Raw genomic sequence first — 25,000 nt, 5'->3', positions numbered from 1 at the left:
TGCGCTGTACTTGTCAGGATCCTCGACAGGAGAAGCTGCGACTCAGTGTGAATACTGAAGACTTCTGGGAAAAACTTCAGCCTCTTTCTTCCCTCTCTAAATATAAAGGCCCTCTGCAGCGCTCGCGTCAGGACAGGTCTGCTCTGTGTGGAAAAATCACGCCCCATCTCTCTGGGATTCTTCCTCCATGTGAGCTATATTTGTTGTGGTTTTTCTGGTGCATTGTTTTCTCAGGTCAGATCAGCTCGTGTTTACACGGACACGGTGTCAGAGAACTCCCGTGTTTCACATCAGTGTGAAAAGTGTGTTTTCGGTAGGTGGAGTTTGTCCCCGGCCTCTGCAGTCGTCTTTCCTTTAATATGAAAATGTTTTTGTCCGCTGCGACAGAAGAAAGCGTCACGTCTCTGTGGGAGGCCGGTCCTCATTAGGCCGGGAAGCGTTTTCATTTCATTGGTTATGATTTAGAGTCTTGGATGTGTGTGTGTGTGTGTGTGTGTGTGTGTGCCTTCATTTACTGAACCCAGCTCAGTCATTAAGGTAACACTGTCCCCACTGCGACGCCTCAATAAAGCAGCACAGCAGGGTGAATGTGAGGACGCCCACACACACAATCACACACTGAGTCAGTGAAGAGTTTAAGAAAGGCCGTTTGTTCACATTGAAAGTGCAGGTGAAACTTTATCAAAGGAGGCTTTCTAATTGGTCGTAAATGTGAAAGGCTATCTGAGTCCTGATTGGCTGTGGAGGCTCCAAAAGCACTTCGACCAGGAGTTGGATTGAAGTTGGCTCTGCTCATCGTTTTCTTTTAGTGTTTGAGTTCACTCCAGGTAAATTATGTTGTGTGAGGTGAGGCTCAGTAATTAGACTCACTCCTCTCTCAACCTGAACGTCGCGGGTTCGATTCCCAGCTGCTGCAGCAACATGTCAGATAAGTCGCTCCCACACTGCTCCGAGGAAACCGACTTCTAAAGACGATATGTCATCATCAGTTTTTAGGGCTTTGTCTGTCTGTGTGTGTGTGTGTGTGTGTGTGTGTGTGTGTGTGTTACCTGGTAGGAGTTTGGCCAGAATGTAGAGATGGCGAGCTCGGCTTTCACCCAGCCTTCAGTGACGGTGTCAGAAGCGTTCCACACTGGGTTACCTTGAGCTCCTCCATTCACCTGCACACACACACACACACACACACACACACACACACAGGTACAACAGACAGCATGTCATAAAAAACCTTTCAGACTGGTTAACAAAAGTCTCAGCTGCAAAACAAAATCACTTATCGATTGTCTCTCTGCTCAGCATCACAGAAATCTCTCCCCCACACTTTTAACCATACTGTCTGACACACACACACACACACACACACACACACACACACACACACACACACGCACGCACACACACGCACGCACCTTGATGTAGACGTTGAGCGTCCCCGGGCTGGCTCCGTCCCTGCTGGACAGCGAGTACAGGAAGTCGATGCAGTGGGTGTCGTTCTCCTTCAGGGTGGGCATGTAGAGGTGAGCCTTCTGCCCCGACGCCCGGCCCGAAGCATTCACCACCATGAAGGAGCCTGCGCACACACACACACACACACACACACACACACAGAGTTTTAAATGTGGTCAGAACAGGAGGGCTTTAACGCAGAGGATTGCTCCGAGGGTATCGGAGCACAGAACTGAAACAGACTGCTGGAGAATGGGAAGGACATGGACGGGCTTTGATGACATCACAACAACCAGCTCTTTCCAAACACGATATTATTATTATTATTATTATTATTATATTATATTGAACATTTCTTTTTATGGACATGTTTTTTTTTGTCTTTGAGCATTGTAAAGGCATGCAGGTCTCTCACGACACATGTGACTCTTGTTCTGAGCGTGTGTGCAAAATGTCAAACGTTGCACAGCACTCAAAAAATGTCATCTGACAACATCTGTCAAAGATTACGACGGTTTTACCTCGAGCTAGTTGGAGGTTCTACCTTCAGAAGCAGCCTTTGATTTTTTTTTATTTGTTCAGATTGTCTTCATCGTTCACATCAGTCAATCAAACTTATTAAACAGACTTATTGCCCTCTAGTTTCCCTTCAAAATAAAACTCAGTCTTCTCCTAAAGTGAAGCTGCTCCTTTGTCCCTTCAAAATAAAACTCAGTCTTCTACTAAAGTGAAGCTGCTCCTTTGTCCCTTCAAAATAAAACTCAGTCTTCTCCTAATGTGAAGCTGCTTTTTGTCCCTTCTGGGCCTCCGTACATGTGTGACTGTGTCTGCAGAGACTCTGTCCTCTGACTGGATTTGACTCTTCTGATTTGTTCTGGTTGACTCGGGACGTTTGTGGGCGGAGCTGGTGTGTTTCCTCCAGCCAATGAGAGCGCAGCAGGTGAGTTTAGGAGTGGATACAGCTCAGTGATTGGAGGAGATTCAAAGCGGTGAATATGACGGACGTGGAGGTAGCAGCAAAGAAGAGAAAATCTTGTGAGAGTGAGGAGAAACAGCGAGAGGAGAAAGCTGCTTCTTGACTTTGACTTCCATCTTGTGCTCGTCTTCTTGTCACAGTGAAGAGCAGCCTGCAGAACTGATTTGACTCTCTGCACTTTTTAAAGCACATCATAAAGTCAGACACGTTTGCCAGCACTAATAGCAGAGTAGTAAAAAAAAGAGCAGCAGAAATGATCTGCCAAGTTTGTGCGACTTTCACTTAAAGCTCAATGCAGCAAAACAGCGAAACACCTCGAGCTCTTCTCGTCAGCCGAGCCGTATATCAACGTCTTAATGTCTGCACGCCAGAGGCTTCTGAACCACAACATAAAACACATTTTCTCTGTCGACTCGAGCTTTAAGTGTGTTTTAGTCTCTGCTTTATGGTGCAGGATGGAGCTTTTATGGGTCGGCCGGCTCCATTTGGCCGACTGCCATCAGCAGGGCTGAGAGTTAGAGCGACTCGGGGACTGTTTGCAGAGAGGAGAGATACTGAATCAAGCAGGTCTAACAGTGTCCGTGTGTGTGTGTGTGTGTGTGTGTGTGTGTGTGTGTGTGTGTGTGTGTTCACTCTGTGCAAACGGTGTGAAAGAGGAGCGAATGCATTTCTTCTCCTTTTTTTTAGTTTTTTTGGTTTTAAATGATGTTGGGAGTGTCGACGACTTAACTGATGAATCCAAACGACAACACAAAAGAAATGGAGTACTGAAAAGTTTAGCATGTTCCTTCAGCTGCTGGTGCATAAGAGCAGAAAGTTTCGCCTGAACTTGGTGACATTTTGGATTTTAAAGGGCAGTGCAGTGACTTTTGAAGGAGGAGAGCAACCCAAAGAAAGAAAAAAAACTTTGTGCCACAGTCAACCCACGCACGAGGAGTCTGCATGAACTCAGCAGAGCAGCAGGATTCATGCACACCGGAAGATACCGAACAAGACATCGGCCCTCTGAGACATCCCGTTGTTTTTAGTCTTCACTCAGAAGACGCTTTTATCTAAAGCCACGTTCATCAGCGAGGAAGAACAACACGAGCAAGGATGAAGAGACGAGGAAAGAACAGCTTTAAGTCTGACAGGAAGTGACCCGAGGTACTGACAGGAAGTGACTCGAGGTACTGACAGGAAGTGACCAGAGTGCAACATCAATGGCAGTTGTTGAGCGCTCTGATCATTATAGTCTTATAAATGTTGTTGTCAAACAAAATCATCGTCATCACCACTAAAGTTGAAGAGCTGGGTCTTTAGCTTTTTCTTAAAGGTGCAAAGAGACTCTACAGATGGAACTGGGTTTGTTCAATCCACCACCGGGGGGCGACAGAGGAGAAACGTCTAGTTAGCATCTTCTTGTTGTGAAGGTTGGATGAGACGGGAGGGAGAGTAGACCTGGATCAGAGAGGTGAGGACACCGGCAGCAGAACGCCAGTCAAAGACAGGGACCAGGTTCCATCCAAGACCGACATCTTCAAAGTTCACACCTTCTATCTTTATTCAAATGTTCAGGCGATGAATCAACGGTTCATCCAGGAGAAGAGAAACAGATCTGCTCAATGTTTCTAAATATATATCAAAATGATTTACAGCCAAATGACCAAGAAAGAAGTCTGAACCCGATACATAAACCACACACACACACACACACACACACACACACACACACACACACACACACACACACACACACACACACACACACACACACACACACACACACACACACACACACACACACACACACACACACACACACACACACACACACACACACACACACACTGTAAACATGAACAGGTGGCTAAAAGAGATTTCATCCATCATATCTACCGGAGATAGATGGCTCTAATCCACAGCAGCAGTGTGTATGTGTGTGTGTGTGTGTATGTGTGTGTGTGTGTGTGTGTGTGTGTGTGTGTGTGTGTGTTGTCTGTGGTATGTAATTGTGTGGCTGGCTGGCAGAGGAGTGTTTCTTATTACTGAAGTAAAATGATGCTTTATGTGACTCTGTGTGTGCGTGTGTGTGTGTGTGTGTGTGTGTGTGTGTGTGTGTGTGTGACTCTGAACAGCTGCGTGTGTGCGCTAAAGTAATCTAGCTGAGGTCTCTAACCAGGTCTTTCCACAGTGAACCGAGCCTGATTACATTTCTTATTCACACCTACACACACACACACACACACACACACACACACACACCTACACACACACACACACACACACACACTGCTCTACATTCATAACCTTTATTGTGATGCCCTTGCTCGCTCTTTAAAGCTCTTTGTAAAAGGAAGAATTTCATTTTAAATGATCTTTAAATGAATCAGATTCAGGGATCACATGATTTTTCATTCACGTTTTATTTAAACACATTTTCTGCTGTCTTTTGTTTTTGCCTGCTCGGCCGTGAGTGCACCTGTTTGTTGTTTTTTTCCAAAGGTCAATAAATTCCAGTTTTGCAGAGGTGGAAACATTTTCTCCTGAAGTAGAAGTGCCGACTCTGACTGCCTGTTGGACCGGCTCGCCGTGACACAAACGCTCAGAGCGTGATTTCTTTAAACTCTTTAAACACCCATACACGTCCACAGGTCGTGTTTGTGCACGTGTGTGAGAAGCACGTTAAAGTGTGTAAACAGGGATTAATAAAGCACTTCAAAATCAAAAAATAATCAAAAAATGGCGCAGAAACTGATTTAGAGACAGATGGGAGCAAAGTGACGCTTCATTATTTTCACACTTGATTTGAAAACAGAGAATGCTTTTAGTTTAAGTGAGCATCAGTTCACTTTGCACACAGAGAGACAAAAGTCCTGCAGAGACACGTGACTGTGTTTCAGAGCTGCAACTGCAACGCTCACAAGTCAATAAAAAAAACAAAACTTTATTCGTCCCTGGGGAGGAATTCAAACACGATTCATCACGAGTCTGTTTTCACACATATCTGTGCGTCTACTCGAGGACTACATGTGTAAACTCCTGTCACCTCTGCAAACAGCAACGACACAACAACAACAACAACAACAACAAACAGGTGCACTAACACCTCCACATGCAAAACAAAACATCAGAAAATAAACACCCCAAAGATCCGTTTCAATGACACGAAGCATCACTCACACGTGAAAAACACGCACTCATTCAGTGACACGCCGCCTCGCACCGCACACTCATTTCACACGCTGTCTCCCAGCCGCGAGGTCACAGAGGTGCAATCTGCTGACGTGACACGTACTGATGAATCTGCCATGTTGTCTCACACACACGCACACACACACACACACACACACGAATCAAAATAAGTGGGTCAACTCAGAGCATGGATGTTCCTGCACACTTTGAGAGCAGCTGTTTTCACAAACACTGAGCAGGATTTGCTATCGTATTCAAATGGCAGAAGACGCATCGTGTGCGTGTGTGTGTGTGTGTGTGTCTTTCTGAATTGCCTTTAAGCAAAGCTTTTAACCTCCTGCTGCAGAGGAGGAGCTGCGGCAGAGTTCAGGTTGTAAAATGGGTTCAGTAAGTTTTGCACTGAAGGTTTGAAAGGTTTGAAAAACGTCTTTCTGCTTAATGTCAGCCGGACGCAGCACACACACACACACACACACACACACACACACACACCATGTTACTGTTTCCCTGCAGGGTCATAGTGAAGCTTCAGGCCTGATACTAAGCGGAGCTACAGCCCCAACTTTCGGTGCACAAACCGAAACACAATTAAAAATATTCCAATCTGAATGGCATCAAATCCTCCGATATGAGAAACACTGAAAAACGGAGCTGGCAGGAAGACTAATCTCTCATTTCTCACGTCTCCACTGCAGACTTAATAAAGAAGCTCAGTCACTGTTTGACGTGAGCGTTTGAGAGTGTGTGTGTGTGTGTGTGTGTGTGTGTTTGTGTGTAAACTGGCCAGACTATTACTATTGATCCGTGTGACCCACCTTTAGTATTGATCTGAGAAAACCCTCCTGTTAACCAGTTTTTCTCATTTCCGTCTAAAACAAACACACACACACACACGCACACACACACACACACACACACACCTGAGAAGTAAATAGCTCAGTCACAGTGCGAGTACGTTCTCCCTCTTTAAGCCTGAGAAAGCTCTCCGTTCGCTCGCTCTGTCGTCTCGCTCACAGTTTATCGAGAGCTTCGAATTGTTCCTGCACTTCCGCGTCCCTTCAAAACACTTTAAATGTCACACGGGCGCAGACGTTATGTGAGATCATAGAGACACTTTGATGAGTGGAATTTGATTTGAAAGGTCAGATAAGCTCGCCGTGTCCCTTTTTAAATCGTAAATCGCTCCTTTCAAATGGTCACATCCTGCCAAAGACAAACTGAGGAGAGACGATGGAGCAGGAACATGTGTGGATGTGATGTAATGGACACCTGCTCGTGAGCTGGACTCACCTGGAAGCAGCCGAATGTTCGGCGGCACTTTGAGTCAGTGTGGACGTCTAATAGAGACACATGTCCACGTCTCACATGTCATCAAATCCTTCATGTTCACATTTCAATCAGGACACAAAGTTACTTCCCACAAACTCAGGGTGTTCCTGTGTGTGTGTGTGTGTGTGTAGGAGGATATATAAGGGAGTTCCTGAGTCCCTTTACAGCAGCAGGAAACTGCTTATGAAAAGCGTGGGATGCTGGTTAAAGACAAGGTATCACACACACACACACACACATGCACGAACACACACACACTCTGCCCACCTTCCTACTAAGGATGGCTTGGGGACGTGTGCTAGCTGTCATTTCTGTTCCATTAGAAGCAGCAGGTAGCGTGTTAAGCTGCAGAAGAAAAGGCTTTGGTTCTGTTTTGTTGTTTTTTAATTATTTTTTTATCGTAGTTTTTTCTCAGTAAAGCCGTAAAGGAGAGAGAGAGAGACTCCAGAGGTGACATCACGAGGAGTCATGTTTATTCTTCAGTCTGTTGTGAGGATGTTTAAAAGAAAGAATATGAGAGAGAGTCACTCGAGGAAGGGAGGAGAAAGGACGTATAGGAAATTTGAGGGTTCAAGGAAAGGAGTTGAGGAAAGGATAGAAGCAGGACACAGAGGCGTCAGCTGGGTTGCAGATGTGACTGAAAAAAACGCTGCTGATGCATTAAAGTGAGTCATCTTCATCATCATCATCATCATCATCATCATCTTCATCATGAAAGGCACGACAAAGGGAATCACTGGAGTCCGACACAAACATCACATCGGTCCTCGGCCCATTTCACACATTTATACACTCAATTCCCCCCAAGGTAGCACACACACACACACACACACACACACACAAAGCTGGGACCCATATGTCCTGTGTCCTAAATGTGTAATGGCCCTACAACATCACACAAACACACACACACACACACACACACACAAAGCTACAGGAGAGATGGCTCCGCCCACTCAGGGAGGCTGTTTGTTTCTGAGAGGGAATCAAAAGACTTTCCAAACTGGAGAAAAGTGTATGAACGTAAGCGAAGCTTTTTCATTGGCTGTCCACGTCTACCTCCCTCCTCTTCCTCTTCCTCTCCTGCAGCTCTGCAGTGACTTGTGACACATCAATAATTGATGTGCTGTTATTGGGCCGATGGGCAACAACGCCATGAAAGTAAAGAACTCCTCCGTCGGGCTGAGTGTCAGGATGAACTCCCTGTTGCATCCTCCTCTCTCTCTCTCTCTCTCCATGTCTCTACCTTCTTTAGAATCCATTTATAGTCCATCCTTCGTCCCCCCCCCCCCCCCCCCCGCCCCGCCCCCCCGCCGGCAGGTAAACACAGACGCCTCGCCATTAGAGTGAAATTTACTTTCAATACGAGTCGAAAGAAAAAGCTTTTAAGGCATCAGAATCTAATTCATTTACCCCTATTACAGCAAATGGAGCAGGTGCTGTCTGAATGTGTTTCTGTGTGTGTGTGTGTGTGTGTGTGTGTGTGTGTGTGTCTGTCTCCTAAATAGCTTCCATAATGCTGCTACATTGGTTTACACGGCGGCTGGCTGCCTCTCTTCATTTGCACGAAACACAAAAGAAACATTTTGATACTTTGCCAAAAGCTGGAGGCAAACAGAAAGAGAGACACTCACAGTGTGGACGTAAATGTTTGTCTGAGAGAGAGCAGGGGATCCTGACATCCCCATCACACCGAGGGGAGGGGGACTGAGAGAGAGGACAGTGCATGGAGTCAGAATCAGAGAGGAGGACTGAAGCCCCGTTTCCACCAAGCGGTTCATTTCAGTACAGAACCCATTTATTGGTGTTTCCACCATCGAATGTTGGGAAGGGTGAATCAGGCATCCATACCGTCCTCCTGTTTCGGGTGCCAATCCCTTTAGTTGACTGTGTCCCTGCTCTTCTTCTTCTTCGTTTAACTTCATTAATAGCTGGCTAGCTTGGGCTGCTGTGATGTCACACAAGCAAGTTTACCAAATAAGGGCATAGGTTGGTTGTGGAGAAACAAGAAAGTTCAGGGTTTACCGTACCGGTGCTAAAGACCTCTGCAGATATGTTCTTTAATTTACCTCAAGTTGAAAAACTTCTCGGTTCTGTCACACACATTTTAATGACTCGCGTGTTTATAACCCTGAGTGGCTTCTGCAGCCTCGACCATCAGTGTGTGAATGTGTCACATTTACCTATACATGTTGGCACGTTCAGATTTCTCCATGAGACATCAGTCATCAGTGTAAGCAAAGTAACTGTGCAGTCGTCACTGGCAGTCAGTTCTGCTGCAGAGGTTTGGATGAAAGCCTCCATACACACAGGTAGGATTGTAGTGCATGCTTATACATAACACGTGCATGTTATCTACACATGTATAAAAAGATTGTCAGATATTTTCTGCACTCCACGTAGAGGCGGAGGGGGAGAAAAAAAAAAACTTGTCTCAATCGGCTCCAAACTTTCTACAAACAGTCCCGTTTGGAGGTTCAGACATGAAAGACGTTTGTGCAACAAAGCGGAGAGACGCGCGCACTAAATCGCCCTTTAATAGATCAATTACATGCGCACACTTTCTGTTGGAACATGACGGGCGATGCAAGATGTTCACAGGGTGTGATGTGCTCAAATGGCTCCCTGGGGTGTGTGCTCAAAGCGTGCAGCTCTGTGGCTCTTAAATCTCTCCTTCGTTCTCCTTATCGTCTGGTGTGTGTGTCGTGTTTTTCGGATTAAGACGTCCTCTGTGCTCCGAGTGAGGATCTCTCTCTCTCTCTCTCTCGCTGCAGCTCTTTCAGCTTCTAACAGCTCGGTTTACATTTGTAATTTGGACGTGGTGTTTGAAAAGCTGCAGCAGAGATGTGATGCGATGGCGTGGAGAGATTCGGCGTGTCCACATGTGGCCTGGAAACGTCCATCACGCAGCTCCTTTTCAGTTCTTCTTTCTGTTCTGTCAGTTTTTCATGCACACTCTCGTCTCCTGTCTGTGTGAGACGTCTCTTTACTCCAGTGGGAGACAAACTTAAATAAATGTGTATATTCTCTATGCTGTGCACCAGTAGTCAAATAAGGTCTCATATTGTGTTTATTATTACATTTCTCCCTTCGTATCCCCCCCCCCCCCATTAAACCCCCATAAAAAAAACCTGTCTCATCTTTTACTTACTGACTCGTCTTCTTACTCATGAAATGAGCCAGTTCACAAATTGAAGCTCGTGATGTTTTTAGGTTTTTAAACCAAACTCACAACAAACTGTGCTTGATCTGAAAACACTCCAGCTGGAGAAGAAAACGGCAGCTTAACGAGAATAGATGGTTCCTTTTTCCTTAACCTCGTTTGTTGTTCACTTTTCTTCTCGGCTCCTTTGATAACTTTCATTTGATCCAGCTCGTCTTTTATCTGCACCTCTTCTCTTGTACAGAAGCTCCCTCCGTTTCTTTTCGTCCATCGATCACTCCCTCCTGCATTACTCTTACTTCTCTCCCTTCAACTTTTTTATTTTTCTCGATAAAAAGAGAAACCTCAGGCCGACACACACACACACACACACACACACACACACACACACACACACACACACACACACACACACACACACACACACACACACACACACACACACACACACACACACACACACACACACACACACACACACACACACTGATGGATGAGACACCTGGGGTCAATGCCAAACACAAGTCGACCTCCCATCCGTCGTCTCTGGTGTCAGGAGTCACATGCCCGATCTTCGATCTCCTATAGGTCAAACCACCCGTGACCCCAACAGCAAGGGCTTTTGGGATTTAGAGTTCCCATGGGAGGAATCCAGCACAGGGATTTACTGCATTGGTTTTACCGTGTGTGTGTGTGTATGTGTGTGTGTGTGACTTATAGGCTGGTTATCGATTAAACATCTCAGAGGAAACAGAGAGGTTTTCCCTAAAGGCCTGATCAATACTGCCAATCTCCCTGTCTTTACCAGCTTATTAGGGAGGGATTATTGCAGCTTCACAAAGGCCTGAAGGCGTGTGTGTGTGTGTCAGTGTGTGTGTGTGCGTCAGTGTGTGTGAGACACTTCATCCATTCATTCCTTATTTAAGAGCTGAAAACTCAATGAACACCCCCCACAGGCTGAATACAGATGGATGTGTAGTCTGAGTTTTGGGGAGTTCGTGGTCGATGTGGGGGCGGAGATCCGTTTTGTAAACGATAGAAGAAAAAAAAATCAGATTTTTTTTACTGGTGTAGGAGAATAAGTACGTCATGTTTTGAGAGGAGCAGGAGCAGAAAGGTCTCTGTTTGACAATTCGGTACTTTTTGTTCAATTTATATTGTTTGTCTCATCGAGGACACTTTTGAAAAAGAGAGTTTTAATCTCAATAAGCATGAGTTAAATAAAAAGTTTCTCTATAATTAGTGTTTATGACTTGTTGCTATGATATCCAAACAGCTACCTCTGGTCTTAAAAAAAAGGAAGCGAGTGTGGAAGTGAAAAATCCTGCAGTTCCTCGAGTGTCCACTAGAGGCGGGCTGCAGGAACACAGGAAGTCACATACACATGACTTGCAATAAAGCTGTTCTTACAACATAAATGTTCCTGTCTACAGCCTGGCTCAGCTCCAGCTCTCAGCCTGTCGTTAGCTTGACTCAGAGTTAGCCTGAGACTGCATTTCCAGCATGGCGGCTGCTGCCGATGAGCCTCTGGAGCCCCCCGCAGGAACAGACGAGTAACGTCACTCATGCTCTGTCCATTAATATTTACAGTCTATGCAGGTATGAAACTCGTTTGATTCTATTCACTACAGCCCTGGTTGTCTCCCGTTGCCTGGATCCGTTTGTTGCGACCTCGCCTGGAGCTGAATCGTGTTCTTTGGTCATACCGAGACGACGCCATGAGCAAAATCAAAGAAAAAAGTTGTACAAACTCAACAAACTCATTTACATTCAGCTCAGAGTAAAAACTTGATTTGGCCTTTTCATAAAAGTTTTCTGCTGCAGCTGAAGTTCAGTGGTATTTCCCTTTAATGAAGTGGAGCCTGTGGGGCTGAAGCATTGCTCAGTGTAGCGTGTTTTGGATCCACAGCGTGTGTGTGTGTGTGTGTGTGTGTGTGTGTGTGTGTGTGTGAGGGACGAGTGTAATTATATGAACTTTAACTACGTCTCTTGAGTCCACAGATAATTATCATCACATAATGGTGTGTGTGGACCGAAATGCTAAACCTCTGCAATGCCAAATGTAGAGTTAGTCTATGATGCTGAAATGCAATTAACCTGCAATACCTCGACGAGCCAGTAGAGGGTCAGAACGACTAATGGTGCTCTCTCTCTCTTTCTTGCTCTCTCGTGTGCACGTTGTTTTTTTAGGATAGGTTTTACAATAATTCAATATCAAATAAGTTGGTGAAAAAAAAGTTCAGCTTTAAAGTCAGGCGGGACGCTCGAGTGTTGTCCATGTGGTCGAATCACTGCGACTTGGATATGATGGCGAACGCCACGGCCGAGTCCTGCACGTGCACGAACACTGGAGGGGAACCTGGATCACTGAGGTGGAAACCTGCTACATAAACAGTCTGATGTTTGACCTTGTACATACTGCATGTGTCATCAATTTTAGGTGTGTAAATGAGTGTGTGTGTGTGTGTCGCTGTGTGTGTGTGTGTGTGTGTGTGTGTGTGTGTGTGTTCGCTAAGTGATAGATGACTCCTGGGCAGCATAAAGTGAATGTGAAAAATGGCAATGAAGTTTAATATTGTTCCCTGCAACACAGATTTATGACACTGAAATTAAACATCCGTTTCTCATTGGGACATTGATTTACACACACACACACACACACACACACACACACACACACACACACACACACACACACACACACTTAAACACTGATCCACTTGCAGGAATTCTAAATATACGGACAAAAGAAGTGTCCTGCACATTAGAGAATATTGTCTTGACGCACAAATAACTCCTACACATTCACAAATGAATGCACATAAGCACAGAGGTGCTAAATTCCAAGCACAGTATAGACACACACACACACACACACACACACACACACACACTCGCAGACCTATTTGGTTTCCATATATCACCAGGTTTACGACCGCTCTCTCCACTATTCCCTGATCTCCTCCCTGTAGCACTGAACCTGCGGGTAATTGGCTTTTTAATGACTTCTGCATTTCCGCACATTTCCCATCTTGGTTATTTGCCTTCTCAAGCCTCATTTGAGAAGTCACACTGAGACAGGAGGAGGGGGGGGGGGGCTCTGACAGGTAGGGGGTGGACAGGACAGGTGAGGAAGGAAGACGAAAACAAAAGAGAAGACGAAGAAAAAAGCAGGGAAAACACAAATCTGCTCATGCTGTGTTTTATAATGCTAATAAGACAGAGCAGCAGCTTAAAGATGCTTCTAATAAATAATGATGCTCTGTCAGCGTGAGAGACGGAACAATGGCGCCGCAAACGACTCAAAGAAGCACAAAATCTGGACCTTGGATCAGGACCAGGTCCCAGTCTGAAGACCTGTTAGCATGGATCAGGACCAGGTCCCAGTGTGAAGACCTGTTAGCTAGGATCAGGACCAGGTCCCAGTCTGATGACCTGTTAGCTAGGATCAGGACCAGCTCCCAGTCTGATGACCTGTTAGCTAGGATCAGGACCAGCTCCCAGTCTGAAGACCTGTTAGCTAGGATCAGGACCAGGTTCCAGTCTGATTACCTGCTAGCTAGGATCAGGACCAGGTCCCAGTCTGAAGACCTGTTAGCTAGGATCAGGACCAGGTCCTAGTGTGAAGACCTGTTAGCTTGGCTCAGGACCAGGTCCCAGTCTGATGACCTGTTAGGTAGGATCAGGACCAGGTCCCAGTCTGATGACCTGTTAGCTAGGATCAGGACCAGGTCCCAGTCTGATGACCTGTTAGCAAGGATCAGGACCAGGTCCCGGTGTGAAGATCTGTTAGCTCGGATCAGGATCAGGTCCCAGTGTGAAGACCTGTTCGCTAGGATCAGGACCAGGTCACAGTCTGATGACCTGTTAGCAAGGATCAGGACCAGGTCCCAGTCTGATGACCTGTTAGCTAGGATCAGGACCAGGTCCCAGTCTGATGACCTGTTAGCAAGGATCAGGACCAGGTCCCAGTCTGAAGACCTGTTAGCTAGGATCAGGACCAGGTCCCAGTCTGATGACCTGTTAGCAAGGATCAGGACCAGGTCCCAGTCTGATGACCTGTTAGCTAGGATCAGGACCAGGTCCCAGTTTATTCTCCGGTTAGATGAAGGAAAGTTAATACAAACATAGATGTACTGATACGCTGCACTGATCATCTGGTCCGTCCTGTGAACCAAAACCTAAACTAAAGCCGGCGTGCTCCTCGTCCCCGAGGACCGTCGGTTTGTGCCGTTACATAACGTAGTTGTTATATTGTAGTCATGCGTGACTTGTGCCAGATGCGTTTATGTGACGTCATCGTCAGGATTTGACATTCTCGGATTGTCGGGAAATCGGCCCGATGATCCTTCAGAGCTCTCTGAAGAGTGAGGAGCTCCATCCCAGCACTCGGGAGCACGTGTTCGTTTCTGCCCTCAGCTGGGGACTCGTGTCACATGATGTGTTTCTCTAACATGTTTTTTTTTTTTTTTTGTACATGAACCGATGGAGAGTAATCTGTGTTTGTCTACATGATTTGTGTGACTGTAAAAAGCTGGTTTCAGAGTGTGTTTGAGGATGTGTGTGTGTTGTTTAATGTGTGCAGCATACCAAAAAGGGATGTTTGAATATCCTGTTTGAGACAGACAGAAAGATCCAGACAGACAGACTGAGGGAAAGAGAGGAGCCTTGAAGTCACTCCTCTGCAGGTGTGTCAGACTTTCACACTCGACAACAACAACAACTTTCATTCAGTCCGGGCCCCGTCAGAAGTCACTCCACAACTGTCGTGATGCATCTTCTTTGTATTGTTTGACAGACACGATCCATAACTTTACTCTTTATGATTCATGCTGCAGCATCAAGATCTGTAAAAATGAACGTAGTTGCACTCCAGGTAATTTGCATGTTTCTTCCCCCGCAGGCTAATCAAACAATAACACGCTCAGAGGAACATTGAATATTAATATTTAAATGTCAGATTTTGGTTTTAATGTGAGTAGACTTCCAGTGTTGAGGCACCCAGTATGTTTAATGCCTGAACAGTGGGAGTCCATGTTTTCCTTAATGCAATAAAAAAAAAAAATCTTTTCTTGCAACCTGACTTATTAAATAATCAAGTTAAAAACAGATGTTTTATTCTCACTTTGACCATTACCATTAAAAACATCCGTATTTATCTGATCCCAACGTCAGTAAAATCCCTCTGCCTGTCTCTTTGAGGCCCGCCCTCCCCTGCTGCACACTCTCTTCTGATTGGCCAGCTCTATTTGCAGTCCCAGGGAACTTTGAGCGAGCTTCCAGGTAAACCTGAGGTGGGCGTGTCCCACATCTTTGCTCCATGCGTTTTTTTTTTTTTTTTTTTGGCTTTTCATGCCTTTATTATAGATGGAGGAAAGTGGATAGAGTCGGAAAGGGGGAGAGAGTGGGGAGAGACATGCGGGAAATGGGCCACAGGCCGGACGCGAACCCGGGCCGCCCGCGCGCGAAGACTGAGCCTCAATACGTGGGGTCGCGCGCACTGCCGCTGCGCTACCGGCGACCCCCATGCGTTTTTTCTTTTCTCTGTGGCAGGTCAGCAACAAGTCTCGCCAAGTTCACGTAACGTCTCGTTTACAGAAACCAATCAGGTTGAGAGTAAGAGGGAAACCTAGTCCAGGGTAAATCAACGTTTCTGTTGATGTAGCAACAGTTTCTTCTTCTTCTTCTTCATCTGACGCATACTCACGCTTCCTATAAAGGCCTGGAGGTTTCAGGTCAAAGAGAGAAAGTTCAACGTGAGCCTGCCTGTCTCTGCATCAGCTGATAAACTCAGAGAAGGTGAGCTCTGATTTGTTCAAACATTTCCCAAAGTGTGCGACGCAGCGTGGCGTCCCGTCGGAGGCGATTAGTGAAAAGATGTGTTTCACAGAGTTGAGTCATCCGAGAGGTTTCTGTTTGTTATTGATGAAACATCTGCGCTGCTGAAATATTGACACAAAACAAATGTACTGATAGTTATCATGACAGACAGAGTCAGAGTGAAGCTGGAACGACTCCATTCATCAGCAGCAAGTCTTCTTTTCCTTTTCCTTTACAAGTGTGATCGTTCAGTAAAGTTAGAAATAAAGAGACAAGAGTGCTGAATTCTTTCAGCTGAGTCACGACGCCCCTGGGTTTGCCAGATATGAGAGCAGTTATCAGGTGAACAGGTGTTGCAGCGATGGAAGCGGGCAGTGGAACTGCTTCAGATAGAAGTGATTGTACCCGAGCTAAAAAGCCTCTGCATGTTTCTAATAAGCTCCAGCAGCAGAAAGCTGCTCAAACTAGGATCAATGTTGGAGATGAAACATGGAGAGAGGTTAGAACGCAGAAAGCTTTACAGACCCATGCAGAGCTGGCTAAACACTGAAGCTACAGTGTCCACCACATGCAGAGCTGGCTAAACACTGAAGCTACAGTGTCCACCACATGCAGAGCTGGCTAAACACTGAAGCTACAGTGTCCACCACATGCAGAGCTGGCTAAACACTGAAGCTACAGAAAGCTTTACAGACCCATGCAGAGCTGGCTAAACACTGACGCTACAGAAAGGTTTACAGATGCAGAGTTGGCTAAACACTGAAGCTACAGAAAGCTTTAAAGACCCATGCAGAGCTGGCTAAACACTGAAGCTACAAAGGTTTACAGACCCATGCAGAGCTGGCTAAACACTGAAGCTACAAAGGTTTACAGACCCATGCAGAGCTGGCTAAACACTGAAGCTACAAAGGTTTACAGACCCATGCATAACTGACTAAACACTGAAGCTACAGAAAGCTTTACAGACCCATGCAGAGCTGGCTAAACACTGAAGCTACAGTGTCCACCACATGGATAAAGAACATCAGACAACAGTTCATCCTTGCTTCAGTCTTTCTGGATGTTTCTGCCTCTGGTCAGATTGAAGTGTGTGAACAGAGAGGTGATTGTTTCCTCCAGCATCAGACGTGCTCACAGATATTCACCGGAGAAACTTTTCCCTCTGCGTCCGCCTGAAGGAGAAAATCACTCAGGGAACATAACGGCTATTTTTATAACACTGTTGACACCTTCACACACACACACACACACTCACACACACAGATGGAGACCATCAGTCTCTCAGCCTCAGCGGGGTGTGTGGTATATAATCTCGCCTCTAACTGCAAATGAAGAAAGAAAGGTACGCGGCTCGGATCAGACGCAGACGAGCGGAGACGGAGAATGAAACCAGACGCCGTCCATGATTTCTCGCTCTCGCTCTCCTCGTGGTTATCAGCCTTTTCTCTCCCCGGTTGTCCGTCATTTTCAGACATTATTACCTTTCTCTCGGTGTTTGTCCCATTCAGCCTTTCGCGCACACTCACACATAAACAGAGAGAGTTATCACTGTCCTGCAGGGAGCCATTACTTCTGAGATCTCAGGCTTTTATATGCTGGCTTGGTCTTAAAAATGGGCATTTATTACTCCCCTCTATAAATCCAGCAGTGTGTGTCTGTGTGGTATTCATTCAATCTGCTGTTTGTGCAGCTCGACACAGATAAGAGCCCAGACACACACACACACACACACACACACACGCGCGCGCTGTGTGTTTTTGGAGTGTGTGTTATTGGGCAGAGTAAGAGGAGTGGAATTCAAACAATCTAAAATATGAAGAAGTAAAAAACACACAGCTGATCGGTGGACATTTGCTGTCCCTTATGTGGACATTTCTACGTTCACCTTGGAATAACCCGAGGCCATTCTGGAGTGTGTTGGAGACCTCGCCAAAAAAAATTTAATCTGGGTCCTCTCCAACCAGCGTTCATTGTTATTAATTCCCCGTTCTTTTTTTCTCTCCCATTACAGACGACTCCTCTTCATTTTTGTGACTTTCACAGACAAACTTTGTCAGCTCTGGGGGGGGGGGGGGGGGGGGGCGCTGCGTGTGGCTGCTGACCTGGGGCCCCCCTCCGGACACTTTCAGCTGCACAACAACCCACCTCAGGCACCTCCACATGAGCACGGGTGCCACAGGACGGGCTGACACAGGAGTGCAAATAAACTGCAGTTCATCAAGTGTCCACTTGAGGTTGTCTGTAGAAGCTAATCCCACGTTAGCTTCCAATGTCCGCTCCAGAAGTTCTTATAAATACAGTCTGTAAGTTCTTCTCTCCCCGCTCCACATCAATAATTCTCCTTGTCCTTTTCCTCTCCTTCGTCTCGTTCCTCTTGTCTCCAGCTGTCACTGAGACGTCTCTATCTACTCCAGTCGGAGGTGGAAAGGGATTTTAACCACGCTGGTAATGTATCCGTCTCCGTCTCTCTCTGAGGACGTATAACTCTGACTTCAGAGCGGGAGAGAGAGAGTGACAGCTCCGTGCAGCTCTCACTTATTTTCAATCGTTGACACGTAGCTCTCTCTCTCTTATCCTAAAAAAATGCTTTTTAAAATGACTTAAAGTTATTTAACCAGACACAGATGAGAGAAATCAGACTTTTAAAGATTCATTTTCCTTCAGTCATGTGATGATATTTTAATCCTCTGAGATGTGAAGGCGTGGCAGCACAACTTTACATGGATTAACACGTCATGGCAGTGTAATGTCTCGACTTCTTTTCAACTGATCCCACGTTCGTCCCACCCAGCCTCAAAGTGGCTTTTTTCTTCTTCTTCTTCGGTAAAACCCAGGCTTTGCAGGAAGTAGATGCTGAGAAAGTAGATATTACTCAAAACTACTCCCTGTCAACAATTCAGAATATATTAGATTATCATGCACGGTGAGGACGGATGGTCCAAGATATTATGTTTCTGTTGAGACAACAAAAAAAAAAGAGGGGTCCTTTCTCACTCATTTCTGTGCGTGCAGTCCCCACAGACTCTCTGCACCACTATGATGGTTTTCAAGTCCTGCAGGTTCACGTCAAGCCGGACACAATAGAATACAATGACTTTACACTTGTACAACTAAATTAGATCCAAGCTGGATATTTGTTTTCTGCACATAAACCCGACGACGTTGCGAGATCAGCGGGCTCCCCTGTGGACTTTCTCACCAGGAAGTCAGACACGGAGCGGGGCGGCCCTCCACTGCGCTCACGTTCCAGAAACGGATCCAGTGAGGCAGCGTATCTGAAACGGATCAGAGTGGCGCTGGCGGCACGCTCCGGAGACGGGCCGCGATGAGTGCCAGCGAACTACGGTGTAGTGCGTGGGCACACTGATGGGCTGAAACGTCCTTCGCTCTTTACTAACTGCCTCAGTGTTGACAAACGAACAGCGGCCGACGAGCTCGGAGGTTTGTGTAAGAAAACGAAGACTGTGTGTGAAATGTCTGTCAGCAGAAAAGGCAGAGCTGACATTTATTTTATACACTCCAAAAAAAAGAAAATAGAGGTATTACCACGGCGCCTGTCCGTCACCCCGTCAGCGCGTGATTATCGCCTCGCTCCATTTGTCATTTCTCCGACCCTCGCTCGCCGCTCCTCGGCCGCCCACAAATCACAAATGCAATCAAGTCGGCCTTGACGAGAGCTCTCAAATCACCGGCAGCCGCCGAAAAACGGAGCGGCATATTTAACCTCTGCTCCCATCAGCAGCCACTTGACACACACACACACACACACACACACACACACACACACACACACACACACACACACACACACACAGGATTAATGCTATACGACCACGATGCACTATAATTCAGAAGTCTATTACTGCTGGCAGTGTAAACAAGGCATGACAGAGTGTGTGTTTCAGTCTCTGACATGGACGTGTGTTAAATATGTGTCACAACTGAACAGGGAGGCGCTCTCTGATTACTGCTGATTTGTTTTCAACCACTGTGAGGAAAAAAAAAAATATGACAAGCACACGCGCAAGAAAACACACACGGATACGAGAAACGTGTCAAAATACAGCTCGAGACGTTCAGCACAGTTCAAACACGACTCCTCTGTCAAGCTGTCAAACCTGAAAAAAAAACAACATCCATGGAAACTGGGAGGCAAATGTGGGACGAAGACGCCTCAGGAGGAGCGAGCGCCAGAGAGGAGGAAGGTGTGGAAGAGAGAGAGAGAGAGGAATTAAAGCAAGTAATGAAACAGAGTGAGCTGGCAGGCTTTGTGGAGCTCAGTCTGGGTCCTGGACTGTCAGTCTGAGCGACATCAGGGCTGAAAATGACAGGGTGCACCTACAAACACACACACACACAAACCCCAGCATTGTAAGCCCAACTCAGTCTCGCTCTCTTTAAAATCCTCGTGCCTGTATGTTTCTTTCAGCTGTCAAGCTCTTGCAAGGCTGCAAAATGCGCCCGAGGAAAGAGAGGGGATTTGTGCAGAAAAAATAAAAAGGTGAGGGGAGTAAAGCTAAGAGGAACGAAGGCACAGTGAAGACTGCCGTATCCGTCCCAAGACTCCTGCGAAACGGAGTATCAGACAAAGTGCGGCGTTTCACAAATCTGCATCGCCATTTGTCATTTGAATCAGCTGATTCTTCAGACTCATGTCGCTGAAGTTTAGAAGGAATCTATTGACAGACGAGATGTGATGATGTAGTCGGAGGGCAGAGTCCCGATCCTCATGGTTGTAGGTTCCTTTGGATCGTTAGTAGGGATGGCGTGCTGCTATGGACGCCCCCCCCCCCCGTGTGTGTGTCGGTGTGTGAGCAGCAGAGCTCCCCCAACCATCAGCCAGATGATCTGACACCACGCGGCGTCCCTGATGCCCAGCCTCATTCGTGCACGCCGTGCTCCGACCTCCACCTTGGCGGCGAGGAACTGTGCACAAACTTTTTTTTAATTTTTTTTTTTTACTGTGTTTGAGTTCACCCGCTCTTTTGTAAAGTTTATGAATTAGCGCTACGTGATAAGTTGCTAACTGGACAGTGAACCCTGCAGAGCGCTTGTTCGCTCGTAGCGGTCCACAGAATCGGACTTTGTCTGAAGAGGTTTATAAAAGGGAGCTGAAGAGTTTGACGAACGTGTAAAGGATGAAGTGAATTTCTTCAGGCTAGCCTGCTGCTTTTTATCCAATCACAAGCAGTAATAAATATCTGCATTACGAGACAGGATAGAGGTTCTATACATTATCTGAAAACTCGGGGCGACTCGTGTAAAACAAAATACTTTTGCTTGTAGTTACATGTGTCGGCCACTATGTCGGCGTCCCTCCTCCTGACAGCTCCGTCGCTCCGCGCTGCTTAGCTAAGAAGTCGCTAACAATTCAAACGGCATCAAAAGCAGCAGCTGTGTGTGGAAAGTGTTCACGAATCCATTCAGCCAACAATCACCTTCAGCAAACAGAAGCACACACTTCTCAGACTAATTTACGCACTTCCAATTGTCCGCTCAGAAAATTGGCTTCTTTTTTCTTTTTTAAGAAAAAGGACAGGCGGACAAAACGAGCAGAGAGACTCTTAAAGAATAACTGGAGTTTTTTTTCTTCCTCGCCCGACGTCCGCCTGTCCCGGTGCTCGTCAGTCTGCCTCCTTTGTGTCTTCGTCCCACATGGCTCTGCAGAGTCTCTTTGTGTCGTGCATGTGTGTCTCCTGTCACGCATTATCTCACTTTTACTCCGCTGCATTCTCCTCTTTCTTTCATTAATAAAAGAACATCTCTCATCTACTCTCCTAATTGTGCTGAGTTTTTTTTTTTTTAACTTGAGCATGCTTCAGTATTTTTTGACTTTACACTGATCAGTAAAATGAGACGTGAGATTTTCTTGGATTGGGCTTTCATCTTTAATCGACGCTTCACTTCCTGTACTTTGTTTCCAGTGTTTATCTCTCTGACGTCACAAAGAACCATCGCTCGGCCTGAGCAGTCGGCTGACAACATCATAATCTATGCATCAAAGTGCGTCCACTAAAATGTCTTTGTTTTTGTCTCCGGCAGGTTTACACTGTTCCCACCAAGAACAAAAGCGCTGAATGTCCGTCCTGTCTCCATGACAACAGTCTGTTGACAACGACATTGCTCCGTTACATTTGTCTGCAAGTTATTATTTAATTTTTTTTAGATCATTATGGTACATCATGGAATATCTTAAATTTGGAAAAAGAGCGCCGGTGAGTTCAAGCTGTTTTACCTTTAGAGCTCAGAGCGGCGCGTAAAGAAGTAGCTAGGTGCTTCGTCTTTTCCCCAGGTGGCCACCTGCTGTTCTGAAATTCTCCTCTCCTCGTTAACCGACAGAAGACGCACATTCCCGACTTGAAATATAAATCCGAGCGTCTTGATGCCGAAAGGAAAACTTAGAAGGTCGTAGGAAGGTTTACGTTGCAGCAGTTTTGAAACCTCTTGGCGCCTGCTAGTCCGCACCCAGGGCCCAGCTTTACAATGAAACACGTCCCCTTTAATACTCTCCTAGCTCGCCCACTCTCTCTCTCTCTCTCTCTCTCTCTCTCTCTCTCTGATCATTTGGCACGTCTGCGGTTGTGTCCGTGTTGATGGGTGCTGAAAACATGGCTGCTGGCTTTGATGTTTGATGTTTGCTGCTTGTGTGAGTTTGTCTCGCTCAGCCCGGGGTTTGAAGGTAATACCAGGGTGTGTGTGTGTGTGTGTGTGTGTGTGTGCGCACAGCCAGGCGAGGAGTAAAGCCTCATTTCTTTTGCCGATTTGCAAGTTCATGAAAGTTTGACAGTGAAATAAATTCACTGCGGTGGCATTTCCTTTCTGGAACTCATGTTTATTGTGATTTGAAAAACGCTAGCGATAGCTCAGCGGAGATTTCCAGCCGTGTGTTTTCTTTATGAGTGTGCGTCAGTCAAGCGTATCACCTGAATATACCAGCATGAGAAGCCAATAAATAGAAAACATGCATTTATGTATGGACGGGCAGGCTGCAATAAACCTCATCACATATTCCATTTTCACATCCGTGACCTCGTGGCCTGAAACACGAGACAAACACACACACACACACTTCGCTTTATTTGAAAAATCATAATATTGTTCCAGGTCAATCACGGAGCTGAGAGCAAGTTGCAGCACGAAGACCGGTTATCATCATCTCACCATGAGAATCTCCTCACGTCAATACGTTAGCCACGCGTGTTGATACAACGCCACGTCAATACTGTGATGATGAGAGACGGAGTTAACAAAGCTCTCCTCCCCGTCCAATCACAGCCCACGGTGTGTTCTAGAAACTGTCAGCGCTGTATGGACTTTATGACAACGGCGTCTAAATGGAGATAAAGAGAGAGAGAGAGACGGCGCTGATTCAATCAGATCTACAAACTGTGGAGTGTGTGTGTTACACACTCCGTGACGAGCGTTATCAGACGCATCAATATTGTGGAGGTGAGGCGGGAGAGAGGATTATACGATGACTGTGTCGATAAGAGAAGCAAAGAGACAAAAGCACGGAGGCTTTTTTATTTATCAAGCTGAACTGTTGGAAACCATCGAAGGAGAAACAAACATTTTCATTGAGTCATGGCCCGCTTCTTACTGACACGACTTCAGCAGCTTGTTGTTTTTACCCTGATGGATATCCTTAAGCGCGCTGACGCAGTGAGGAGGTTGCTGGTTTGAATCCCTGTCTGACAGGAGCCTCTCTGTGTGGAGTCTGCATGGCGTGGGTTCTTCCTCCCACAGTCCAAACGCACGCTGGTTACCTGCTGGCTCTGATCCGTCCGTAGCTGTGGCTGCTACCCTGTGATTGGCCTTCCCCCCTTCTCGCCCAATGACAGCTTGGATCCAGACGGTGAAGAACCCGGAGGTTATTAAGCGCCTGATGATGTTACAATCCCACCACGTGTTTGACCTCCGAGGACGCCATCGTACATGTGCGAATGAAAAATGATAAAAACGTTCCTTTACAGGTCACAGGCCTGTTTTATAAACGAAGAAGAAGTCAGTCAGCGTGGTGACTCTTCTGACAGTAATAAATTGAAAGGACGTCGACCCGAGCCCGTCAGAGGTCCAGTCCGAGTCGACACGCAGCAGCCTTAACACGGTGAATTAAACCGCTCAAAGTGAGAGACAAAGAGACTGACAGACAATTTGTTCTGGTGCTGCCTTATCACATCTGAAGCTGTCAGGACGGCGTGATAAGTAGTCTGAGATGAGAAGGGCGGACGGGCCGTGATGGCTATTGCCCCTGACAACCACCGCCCGCAACCATAGATGAGACGGATAACTGACACGAGACAGACACACACACACTGAAAGAGAGACGGAGCGGCGAAGCGCTCGTTCAGACGTATCAGATCGTCAGTGTGAGATCTGGATGTGGCGAGCAGGCCGCTGACGGATCTCTGCCTCCACCACTTCTGGCGTGTCAGAGACAATGAGGGGAGGGGAGAGATAGAGAGGTGAGGCGATGATGATATACGAGAGCAATAATTGACACGGCTTCAAGATAATATACAACAGAGGCAGGCGGGGGAGAGGAGGGGGGGCGGGAGGATCTGTGGGTGAAATATGCAGCCAGTTTTCAGTCCTAATGTATCGAGCATGTCGTCGGTCAGCGGCCACGAGCTTCAAGACGTGACGCTCCAGTTACCCCTGAAATGTTCTGCCCTAAAGGGGCTCCAACATCCCGTTAGAGCTACCGACTGAGCACCTTCGAGCCGCCAATAAAGCTCTGAGCGAAACTCTCAGAAACACGGTGAGGGGCGATCCTAAAGATGACTCGTCATAGCGTAGCATAGCGCTCGTTCTCCTGGATAAAGCTGCTGCGCATGTTTGACTCTTCTGTCCTCGCTGTAGGTCAAAGGTTAGTGGCAGCTCAGCGTGATCGGGAAGCATTGATCCGAACAGCGAAGCTGCGTTACTCTGTGTTCTTGCTTGGTCCGTGGTTAGCTTTTGGCTTTGTCAGAGAATCGCAGACGTCGATGCAAGCTATGCTAACGCCATTAGCATCAGCTCAGCTCTCGGCCCCTCCTCACTCCCGTCCTGTCAAAAATACTAAAAAACTGTGACTTGGAGATTTTTGAAAC

General features: G+C 46.5%; 1 protein-coding gene across 1 annotated transcript in view; it reads right to left on the bottom strand.

Moving 5' to 3' along the window:
* The window catches only part of ptprt (protein tyrosine phosphatase receptor type T), a 203,878-nt gene that overhangs the window by 150,875 nt on the left and 28,003 nt on the right, over positions 1 to 25,000 (bottom strand). The window contains 2 exon segments of the mRNA XM_079342479.1: positions 1,050 to 1,160; positions 1,410 to 1,570. Of these exon segments, the coding sequence (XP_079198605.1) occupies positions 1,050 to 1,160; positions 1,410 to 1,570 (272 nt within the window).

Source organism: Symphodus melops, assembly GCF_947650265.1.
Source record: "Symphodus melops genome assembly, chromosome: 4".
NCBI lineage: Eukaryota > Metazoa > Chordata > Actinopteri > Labriformes > Labridae > Symphodus > Symphodus melops.
Note: the sequence above shows the minus strand (reverse complement) of the source record. Positions and strands in the feature narration are given on the sequence as shown.